This window comes from Carassius auratus, chromosome 49, assembly GCF_003368295.1.
Source record: "Carassius auratus strain Wakin chromosome 49, ASM336829v1, whole genome shotgun sequence".
Classification (NCBI taxonomy): Eukaryota; Metazoa; Chordata; class Actinopteri; order Cypriniformes; family Cyprinidae; genus Carassius; species Carassius auratus.
The window spans coordinates 11,544,897-11,557,016 of record NC_039291.1 but is presented as its reverse complement, the minus strand read 5'-3'; the positions used below and the strand labels follow the sequence as shown (position 1 = coordinate 11,557,016).

Sequence of the window (12,120 nt, the reverse complement as noted above, 5' to 3'; positions counted from 1 at the left end):
TATCAAATTATATGGGCACAAAGCTTTGACCCATAACACATGCAAATTTATGCAAATGAGAGGAATCACACGACAGCCAAGTAATTCAAGAAAGGGTGTTTATTTGTACAGTACATCATTTAAAGGTCATAATAAGTCAGTAGGCACTGTGGTGTCTCATCTCATTATTAAACAATGGGTAATGAAACAGTGGTTTATTATATGGTCGTTGTCACTATTTAAGTGCTATTAACTCATTAAAATCTAAGTTGAAAATAGCCACAAATGTTCAATTTACACTACTATGGCTGATGATGACCCCAACCCTTACAGGGTTATCAACATTCATTTTGATTTCAAAACAGCTTAAAAGTTCTGCCTATTTTCTAACTAGCATACTTAGTAAACATTATAAATTGAATATATATATTAATTTGTCAATCAGCATTTTTTTTTTCAAATTGCTTGCGTTGACATTATAACAAAAAAAAAAAATTTCATAGCAAATTTCTAATAAGAGTCTAAACTACAAGAACATAATTGGTCATATACAGCACAGTATTAAAGCAATCAAGTGTAGGAGTTGGGGCAAAACAAGGAATGTGTCAAAGTAGATATTTTGTTTACAAATATCATCAGCCCTTGAAAAGAAATCTTACGAAAAAGAAAAAGCATCAGTACTTCAGCTCCTGAGCTAAACTTTTAGGGAAGGCGTTCAAGGTTACACAAAATATAATGTTATTTATACATAAAAATAAAGTTTGAAACACCCTGCATCTCAACAGGTTAATGCACTGCTTCTGTTAAGAAACACAAAGGTCCACCCTCTGATCACGACATCGTACTCGGCAAATTCTTCCCTTTCATCAGAGAGAGCGATCACAGACGTTTCATTCAGCTCTCTGTGGATCGCCATTAGCAGCGTCACTCTTAGAGGAAAGAATCTTCTGATGGCGGAGCGTAAGAAAATCCCAGGAAGGCCTCATCAGCTTCCATAACACTAGCGTTGATGATTGACTGCCCTGAAGAATAGCACACAGAGTTTGGCACGGTTTCCTCCGTGAACTCGGGATCAAAATTTGAGATGTCATACTGGGATTCCTGCAAGACAATATTAAAGAGTTGAAGGTTTTAATGCATTTATGCATACAGTACTGTTTTGAAACTTACGTTGTTAAAGGTATAGTTCACCTAAAAATGAAAATTTGCTGAAAATTTACTTATTTGGCTATCCAAGAAGAGAGAAATTTAACATTACATCACTTTCTCATCAATGGATCCTAAGCAGTGAATGGGTGCCGTCAGAATGAGAGTCTCTTGATTCAGAAAAGACAACTTTTACACTGAAGATTGCAATTTTCTGGATAGACTATAGATAGATTTTTAGGTTTGAAGTTAAAAAGGTCTTAATGATAGATTTATTTATTACAAAAACACAGCTTTTCATATCACAAGACACTAATTGATGGACTGGAGACGTGTGGATTATTTTTAGATTACTGCAATATTTTTTATTCGCTTTTTGGACTCTCTAATGGCACTCATTCTTAGGATTCATTGGTGAGCAAGTGATGTAATGCTACATTTTACAGCACAAATAGCCTGAGGATGAGTACAATTTCAGGAGCTTTTCATTTTTGGTTGAACTAAGTCTTACCACACTAGGGTTGAATGGAGGAGGGAGCTTTTTCTGTTCAAGGTCATCCCAGTTAATAGATAAGAAGAAATCATGTCCTTTGACTTCATTCTGCAAAAAATGGGACATAACACATAAGGCCTTTTTAATATTCCAAGAAATTTTAAATTCAGCATTGCCTGGTTGAATGTAATATATTATAGGAAACTGAGAAATCCTATTGAGATGCTATTGAACTATTTAACAAAGTCATCCACCAGGGGGTGATATATCAGTACTAAACAGCTCACAAAGTCATCTCTGTAGCCAAGCCTCCTGGTGTGGTCTTTCTCTAGCAAGGCCAGAAGGATGGACCAGGCAGCTGTGGATGCCCCGGGGCGCATGGTAAGATCCTTGTGAAGAATGTTGTCATACATCTCATGTGTGTCCCTGCTGTAGAATGGAGGCTGTTGGCGTATAATGTTAAAACAAGATTTAAGCTTCATTGCCTACATTTTCAGACACAACTATCCACATTTATGGTTTATTTATAACTTACCAGGCCATAAAGCATTTCATACAGCACAGAACCCAGACACCACCAGTCCACAGTGTTATCATAGGGTTGTTTCCTGAGTACCTCTGGAGCTAGATACTATTGTGACAACAAGAGACAGCAATGTTATGTTAAAATGATTGTTATTTGCAGTTAATTTTCTGAAAATGTAAATAGGTTAATCAAGGAGAGTAAATCGTTAACAATTTAATAAGAAGAATCGTGGTAAGTAGTTACTTTTAAATTCAACAACTAATTAAAAGAATATACTTAGTATAAAATTACACAGTAATGTGTTTAACACTTTTCAGACATAAAATCGAAAACATGCAATACACAAAAGTTTGGGGTTGGTAAGATTTTGTGTTTTTGAAAGAAGTCTTATGTTCACCAGGGCTGCATTTATTTGATAAAAAAATATGTTTCTAGTATTGTGAAATATTATTACAATTTTAAATAACCGTTTCTATTTAAATATATTTTAAAATGTAATTTATTCCTATGGTTGCAAATCTACATTTTCAGCAACCATAACTCCAGTCTTCAGTGTCACATGATCTTTCCGAAATCATACTAATATGCTGATTCGGTGATCATGAATCATTTATTATTATTCAAGTTGAAAACAGTTGTGCTGTTTATTATTTTTGTGGAAACTGTGATACATTTGTTCGTAGAATATTTGAAAGAGAACAAAAGAACATAATTTGTCAAATAAAAAAGTATTTTTCTAACATTAAAAAATCTATTTAACGACCAATTTAATGTGTCCTTCCTGAATAATAGTATTTATTTCCTATTAAAAACATCCTACTGACTCCAAACGTTCGAACTGTCATGAAAGCATCATTCATCCATTGTATTTGTGTTTGTAATACCTCAGGTGTCCCACAAAATGTGGTCGTTGTGTCTGCTTGGGAGATGCCCTCCTTACACAGTCCAAAGTCAGTCAAGACTATATGTCCCTTAACAGACAAAAGATGCCAACAGGAACATTTTCAGGAAGCCACACAAAAAGCCTATTCTACACAGAGCCAAAGAGTCTTTTGTCTGACTGGAATATTTGCCAGAGCCTTGTAACCTCACGGTTTCATCAGATTCGATAGGAAATGCACAAGTAAAACTTGAAGCATTTATACAAATTAAAAACAAGTCTTCAGTTTCATTGCAATATTTCATTTGGCTGGCCAAAGCTACACTTTGTACACCTCGTCTCGGGAAATCAGAACAGTTTGTTATACTTCACAGCGAGGGTAGACTACTCTGTTTCCCCTGGAACTCTCTAAACGTTGATCTGCTATACGCTCTGGCAATGATAAAAGTGTGGAAAAAAGATGACTTACTTGAGAGTCCAGCAGGATATTTTCAGGTTTCAAATCCCTGGGAACACAAGAACACTTAACTTGTTGACATTTTGTCATATGTTTCCAGTCAGGAACAATTCAAGTAAAAAAAACATTACACAGACCTTTGCACAGAAAAATCATAACAATGAATTATAGCTATTATAATATGATAAGACAGACTATTCATAATGTATTTAATTCATATGAAGAGCAATTCCTTGCAGTCATATAGGGTCACACCCTATGAATGCAAACTATGATCTCATGATGGCCATTTCATACGTGAGTGTAATTTTAAATGACAACAGTTAAGCCAGTTCACCAATCAAAATTTCTCAAAAACGTTCTGGATAGCAACTGGGAAAACCATAAGAGAGAGGAGGTGTAGAATGTGTCTGTTAAACATTCCTCTGCCTCTGGGAATTCTCACAGACTTTAACAGCTAAACATCATCCAAGAATCACCAAACCTGTGTATTTATAGACAAGTGATCGTGTAGTAAAGCTGCATTTACCTGTAAACAATGTTAAGAGAGTGCAAATAACCCAGAGCACTTGCCATCTCAGAGATGTAAAACTTCGCTCTGGGTTCAGGAAAGGTCCGCTCTTTTTGGAGGTGAAAGAAAAGCTGTGATTGAAAGAAAATAATCAATTTTAACATTCACTGAATAAATGCAAAAAACTGACAGGTTACCCATTACATCATGGTTTGTCATGGCTATTTTGTAGCCTGCCTCACTAGCTAGTAATTATTGGTGTAATGTTTCATTAGCTGACATTTAAAATATCATCAGCAGACTTTTAGCTAAAAAAGAGGAAGTCAGACCAGTGATAGAATTAAGCATGAGAATAGGAACCATGCTAAATGCCAATTAAAGGACCAAACATTAGCAACAGTCATGCACTTCTTTTTTTTATGATCTCATGCACATGCCACATGACAGTCCCCTGCATTTCCTTGTTAAAGGGATAGTTAAAAAAACAAAAAAATAATAATAACATTTTGTCATCATTTACTCACCCTTATGTCTGTTAAAACCTGTATGACTTTATATCTTCGAAGGAATACAACATGTAAGTCAATGAGAACCCCACTGATTTTCATTGTACGCATTAAAACAGTTTAAAAAAAAAATCAAAATATCTTACTTCTGCGTTCCACAAAAAAAAGGGTAGTAGTCATATAGGTTTGAAATAAAATGAGGATGAGTGAACGATGCCAGAATTTTCATTTTTGGGTAAACTGTCCCTTTAAGACATACAATGTCACCATCAGCTTTAGCTGTATTCATAACATATTGATTTATAACAGTGGCTTTTGAGATGTAATAAGTCAGACGTCAGCCTTGAGCTTCTCAACCACAAATACTCACTTCTCCACCATTGACAAAATCCAGGACAAAGTATAACTTGTCTGTTGTCTGAAAGGAATAGTGCAGTCCAACCAGGAAGGGGTGTTTAACATTTTTTAGCAACACATTACGCTCAGCCATAATGTGCTTTTGCTGGCATGGAAAAACAATTAAAAGGAATTCATTAATCAAATGTCAAAGACCATAAAGCAAGCATAAAGAAAGGTTTAGGTATTAAAACAAAGAAAATCATTACCTCTCTCCTTTTTAAAATGACCTTTTTTTGTAAGACTTTAATGGCGTAATACTTCCCATCCCGTTTCCTCTTTGCAAGAAGAACCTTTGTGTGGTAGAGAACACGGTGGGTTAGCAACAGTTTCACCTTCCAATAGGGCTGTCCATGGACATAAAAAAGCTCTGATTTCAAAACTGAGAAAGTTTCACTTCCTAAATGGAGAGTCCGTGGATCAGAAACAAACACTACAGCTAACCATACAGCAAAGAAAACAGAGAAAATTAAGTCTCAGAGACTTTCAGTAACCTATTCATAATGTTACCACAAGGGATTGACCCACTTTCTCTGACAAACCTAGGTCCCAAATTTCAGGTAAGTTTCATCATTAGGCATTATATTTAAAAAGAACACTCACCTTGCCAAAGCTTCCCTTTCCTATGACTCTAAGAAAGTCAAAGTCAGTGGGCTTAGCACTATTGAAAAAACACAGTGATTAAGGCAAAAATTAAAGCATATGCATCATTCAGTTCTACCAGTTGGATGTTTTGCATCCAAATTCTGACATGAATACAATATCTGTCACTATACAAAAGCAATAAACTATTTGAAATACTTATAAAACACTTACTGTGGATTTCCAGATGGCCCTAGGTTTATATTTCTAGAGGTAGAGGTACTCTGTAAGGAATATGACAAAATTAGGTAAGACTCGTTTAAAAGCAGTAGTAAAACACTAATTTATTTATTTAGAGTTTATTAGTCTGGACAGTACAAAAATATAATCATAAACAGAAAAACAGAAATAAAGGATGCATAATAATTTACAGGACAAGTTATTTTGCATCTTGGGTCCTTAGAAAGGATTTTCCCAAAAAATAAAAAAAGATAATTCCATACATTTATTGCATGTTATAAATGCTTAAAATCTAACTATACCGCATTTAATGCATGTAAATACAGCCAACAAGCAAGACAAAAAGAAAAGTATGAAGACAATTTAATGTGTTAAATTAAAAACATAATATTAGTACATATACCAACCTTATCATCTTCATCCTCTGAGGCATCAGAGAAGTTTTTAGATTTGTCCATCTGCAGAAAGTCTTTGACATCGGGACTGTGCATTTGAAATGAACATTCACATGTTAGAGGTCTGACTGAGGCGAGATACAAAGCCACAGCTGTGAGGAGGAATATGAGCTAACATCAACAGCTCTCTATAACAAGAACTGTAACCATAGCAAATTTCACAGAAAATCAAAAAGAAGCATTTTTTGATTTGGCACAGGTTCACAAGATATAATCGGACCAGCTTTGCACTCAAAGTTCAGAGAGTAACCGGTTGTGGCTGGTTTTGGCACGTTTCCATTGTAAAGCCCACTCAAATTTGACATACATTTAGATGCACTGACACTGTGAGTGGTTAAGAAAACGGATATACTCACTGACTGCAGAGCTGTGGATGGGACAAAATCTTCTGAATGAACTCATGTAACCCCGCTCTCCTGTGTTTTATGAACTCTAAGAATTATACCAAATATAAAGGTACAAATTAGCTTAAGAAAAATATTATGAAAATGTGCATAGTAGTGATTTCAACTGATATTATATTCATCAAATAGTAAGGCCACACTACATTTTTAATGCATGTACTAATGTATGAACTGCATAGCCCTCAAAAAAATATTACCACAAAACAGGCTGATAAGATCATGTACAGTGTTTGTTACAAAATGCCTCTTGAACTTTGGTTTCATGCTTTTGGTAGACATTAATAAACTGCACTGAACACTTTGTGGTAAACACAAACCATGTTTACACTCATTGCAAGTGAAACCATATTTGATGTAGCCTGGGTGCTTTTTTTTTTTTTAACAGTTTTTCTCAGGGTTTTTGCAGATGTCAAGCAACCTTTCCAAACTGGCAATTGCATGATTTCCATACTTTCAGAAAGAGACATTTATGCCAAAATACAGGAGAGTATGATTGGGGTTCAGTCAAAGGGGTTATGTTAGCATCTGATATGTCTGATATATCATGCTGCCCAGAACACTTCTAAGAGCCATTTTTGAGAACTACTCAAGATAACCATCACCTCTTACTGGAAATAACTAATTTATCAGTCACTTATCAAAAACATAAGCCTCAGTCTCTCAGTGAAGCATGGGGCACTATTGTAAAAATGTGCACCAAATAATTAGATTGCTATTGTCGAGTGAGACAGCAATTATCCAGAAATAATGAGGGGAAGAGGGAAATTCAGAGAGGGAGAGAATCTTACCGATTTACAACGTTCACAAATTCTTTATGTGCTTTCAATGGTCAGATGCATGGTTTCTCCATGAAAAAGATCCTGACCACATACTGGCCACATAATTGGTCACACATGAGCTAAATACAATTGGTTCTTGGGTGTGCATTCACATTCTGTTATTTATGTACTCGATTGTGCTGCCACATTGTCTGAGAGCATAACATGAGATTAAACAAAAGACTAAGATTTAGGGTCGGGGCAGGCGGATTTAGCATGGTTGATTTTCTGTATTGAACACTGTTGGATAATCTAATTTAGTAAATACACATGATTTCTGTTAAGCTACAGGAAGCAAAGTCACTAAGGTATGTGCACGAGATGACAAGTTAACCAGTGGGCTCTGAACATTATGCATTTTATTTCATGAGAAAATAAGGAACTGTAAAATACCTGGGTCAAAGTTGTCTCCAAATATTCTCTTAGCAGGAATCTTCAAATTCAGAGTAGGAAACTGTTTTTTTAACTGTGGAAAGACACATTACAATTAAAAAAAACAGAACAAGAAATTTTAATTTAAAGAAGTGAATCCTTTTATTTCTGCATTACATTATTCAAAAGTTACATTAAAGACATTTATTATTTAAAAAAAAATTTTTTATTTCAAATGAATGTTGACCTTTGGAACTTTTGAACTTTCTATTCATCAAATAATCCTGTAAAAAGTGTCCAATAGTTCAAAGTTACAAGTTTTAACTATGATAATAATAAGAAATCTTTCTTTAACAGCAAATCGGCATGTTAGGAAAAGATCATGTGACACTGAAAACTAGAGTAATGGCTTCTGAAAATTCAGCTTTCCCATCACAGGAATACATTTCTTTTTTTAAATATATTAAAATAGATTTTTACATTCCAAAAGGATCATCAGTTTTATATTTTACATTACTTGGTCATATGTGAATATTTCATTAGAAACAAGTTCCAAACTAAAAATCTATGTTACTTAAAAATAGCTCAGTTCGGGAATCTTTCAGTTTACTTACTGTGTTGTACAGTTTGTCAAATTCTGCATATCTCCGGAAAACAAACCACTCATGCCTTCCAACACTGACAATTACTTTGTAAACCTATCAAAGCGAGGATTAAAACAGTCACATATTCGATCCTACAACATATTTAAACACTACACAGTGCGCCAGAGCTTTCAAAATGTAGATAAGAGCATCAGAGGTCACTCACAGTATAGCGTTTCTTCTTGTCTCTCTGCTCATTGGAGCAGGGAATGCTGACATTGGGGCAGCTAGGTTGCTCCTCCATCTCACAAGCAATCGCTCATAGATGCAACAGGTCCTCAAATCGCTTCCCTGACTCTCTGGCACACCTGATTCTGATGGGAACTCTCCATTTTGGTCCTACACAGAACACAAGCATACCAAAACATAAGCGAGATGTTCTATCACAGCCAAGCGCTCTTTTCTGCAGTGTCCAGCATCCACTTTAGCTCCAGAGGGCTCTTTGGGCCTTGCATTACAGGACAGGAAGGCCACTCAGAGTCACTAATCAAGTTTGGCATGAACACAGAGGAGATCCTCAGTCTGGGCGGCCAAGCGAGGAGCCTCCACCTCTCTTTTCCTCACTCTCTTCCATCCTCCCCTTTGCTTCTCTCCAACTGGGAGGGAGTAAAACAGGGACGTTCTTCTCTCATATGCCACTCCCTCTCGCTCACTGGGTGGCCAACATTCCCCTTCCCCTCTTTACAAGAGGTATTTTTAGATGACGCTGCACTGGACCTACAGAATGCAGATTTAAGGCTAGGAGGAGTCTCCCAAGTGCAGCTTATGATATAAATATATCTTCATCTAAAATTGCCTTTAGGTGTTCAAGCAAGAAATAAGGACATTCCACTGTATAGTAAATTAATTGTATTTTTCTGCATTCCTGCAAACTTGGAGGAATGCCACAGGTTTATTTGCCTACATGGTCGACTATTCAAAGACTCGGATGGTTTAATGATTTATTGGACTACTTCTGAAAACAACACGTGCATATTTAAATGTACATGTGTGTTCATGCATACATAGGTATTAGTTTAAATATGCAAATACATATCTGGCCAGCCCTAATGATTTACCTGCAGACAAGATGTCTCATGTCTCATTGTTCAACTGAAAACAATCACCAGAGGGCAATGCATTCATTTCTGTTGTCTGTTCCAGTGTCTGTCACATAGTCACTTCACTTTAAAACTGAAACCAGAAGCCGGTTTCTTTATGCATTGCATGAGAAATGAAAGATCACTCTAAAGGGCATATTTCAAATAAACAAAATTGAATAAGGACAAAGGATACACAGATTCAGGTGCATTATTATGCAATTCAAATCAAGAAACTATAGCCACTTAGTTCATGTCCTCACTACATTGGAGCTGTCAAAATGTTAATGTTATTAAATAGGACCTCATCCTTTTAAAAAAACTCAGTTAAACAGGTTTGAATGGCAAAAAGAAAGTACACATGAACAGGTATAATCTTGCACAGGCACGTCACACATTAAAATCTAGATTTATGCTGTGCAAAAATGTATCAGTCCAGGTTTGTCTTTGAGATTCTCTGGTTTTACTTGCATTAAGAGTAATCCTACACTATTAAAAAGATACATCTAAAACAACAGTGCATTGGAACCCATAAGTAAAATGTGTGTCAAAGAAACCAACTCTTTCTGTAATAAAACATATTACTGTTTAAATTCCAATAAATAATTCTAATGGAAGGCTTGGTGAATATTTCACTTGTTGGTCATATCATTTTTCCAACAGTTAACATTGCGTAAGCTATTGCTCATGGATAAGAAATGACAAAGACTAGCCCACATAAGATTCATAGTTTCACTTCCCAATATTAAACTATTCCATGATTTCTCTCACTTAAAACTATTTTCTTTTTAACGGTGTAATAACAAATATGCAAATAATTTTAATTTAATATAATAACATTAAATAATTACATATACACATTTTTTTTACCAATACATATTATTTTAAGTGTCCAGTGTTAAGTGTTTTTATTTATAGTATCAGTATATATCAATACACACACACATATATATATACACACACACATATACATATACACACACATATATATATATAAACACAATGGTTGGGTGCTTTTTAGCAGCCTATATTGAAGAACCAATAACTAATTAAGTAAAATACTGATAATCCAAATTGATAAGTGGTCTCAAATTATTATATCAAATTATTTTTACATTTATCTAAAAAATATTAGCACAGAGGTTTCACAACACACTCAAATGACATAAATGGCTGAAAAAAGGACACTGAATTGATGGCCATATGGTGTAAATAGGGATTTTCTTGTACATGTTTTCCGAAGGTAAGAAACGATACTATCAATTAAAACCAACCAAAGCTTCAATATTTTTGACGGCGGCTGACATTTGTTTCTTTTTTGTAGAGCCCTGTATTTCTGGCATCGGGGTTGCCTGTTTTAAATAAATAAATAAATTTATTACGTAATGTACATCGTGTACTATTGCAGAGAATGGACCTGTTACAGTCAAAACTTACTACAACCACCGACGTACTTCTAGAGTCCCTCGCGTGCTTCAGATTGTTCAAAGAGAGTAAAGTCACAACTTGCCTTATTATTTTCTCACTCTTTCCATCCAACTGGCTCCAGTGACGTGTCGGGAAGCAAAGGCAGTGCAACGATTCAAAACCCCAACTCAGCGTGTCTGGGAAACGAAATATTGATCCAGCTTAACTGAACAGACAGCATTCACCGTGTTACAAAAGAGCCGCCCTTGAAATAAAGACACTAACGTTTCTTCCGAAGTTCCGAAACAATCAGTCACGCGACAAAACGCGAGGAACGAAGAATAATAACGTTGGAAAGGAACATGAGCAACAGCACCATCCAGCGGAAGAACTGTCACTCATACTGTCAGTCACGTTCTATATTATATTGTTTATATTCATTCATATATATTTTTCAGGTTCTGTTGTGACAACTAAATATGATATTACATTGTAAATTTGTATATAATATTGAGTGCTATTCCTCATGACTAAAATAGAAAAGAATATATGTACTCTCACACACACACACACACCCACACACACACTAACTATTATATTATATTATGTTATGATATGTTATATTATGTTATGTTATGTTATATTATATTATATTATATTATATTATATTATATTATATTATATTATATTATATTATACTATATTATATTATATTATATTATATTATTGAGAGTATGTGGTATGTTGAAAGTGCAATTCATCATTAAAATAGAAAGGCATGTAACGTTAGGAAATAGGCAACACTGCAAGGCAAACGTTTTTTTTTTTAATTGTAAGTAATTTGCCTGTTTTTTTTATCAGTTTAATAAGTTTTATGTCAAACAAAGCAGATGTATTCATGTCTAAATTTCCAAAGACAAAATAACACAAAATACCCGCAAGAGGGCAGCAAGGGCTTACATACCGGTGAATAGAAAGCTATGTAAAATGGTCAATAAGAAAATTTTTACGTCGCAGTGCTGTAAATCATATTCAAAACCTGCCAATAAAGCGTAACCTTCCCTAAAAAATACCTTTACGTGATTTATTTAAACATAAACATTTTAGCGGTAAACGTATAGGTATTTTTATATAACCACTTGCAAATAAAAAGGGCATGAGCAGTTCAACGAGAGCGCGCTGCTCCGCCTACATTTCTCCACCAATCAGCGGCGAGGCCGCGTGC

The 12,120-nt window shown here is 35.0% G+C and overlaps 1 protein-coding gene across 1 annotated transcript; it reads right to left on the bottom strand.

Moving 5' to 3' along the window:
• Positions 1 to 81: 81 nt before the first annotated feature.
• On the bottom strand, positions 82 to 11,260 carry LOC113066228 (serine/threonine-protein kinase Sgk3-like). The gene is made up of 17 exons (XM_026238037.1): positions 10,999 to 11,260; positions 8,576 to 8,748; positions 8,380 to 8,463; positions 7,787 to 7,859; positions 6,528 to 6,603; positions 6,124 to 6,199; positions 5,711 to 5,760; positions 5,498 to 5,555; positions 5,104 to 5,187; positions 4,869 to 5,000; positions 4,011 to 4,123; positions 3,494 to 3,530; positions 3,029 to 3,115; positions 2,154 to 2,249; positions 1,906 to 2,061; positions 1,637 to 1,726; positions 82 to 1,080 (listed from the first exon to the last, which is right to left on the bottom strand). Exons 2-17 carry the CDS (start codon positions 8,651 to 8,653, stop codon positions 910 to 912), a joined length of 1,461 nt encoding a protein of 486 aa, XP_026093822.1. The 5' UTR covers positions 8,654 to 8,748; positions 10,999 to 11,260; the 3' UTR covers positions 82 to 909.
• Between the last annotated feature and the right edge of the window lie 860 nt (positions 11,261 to 12,120).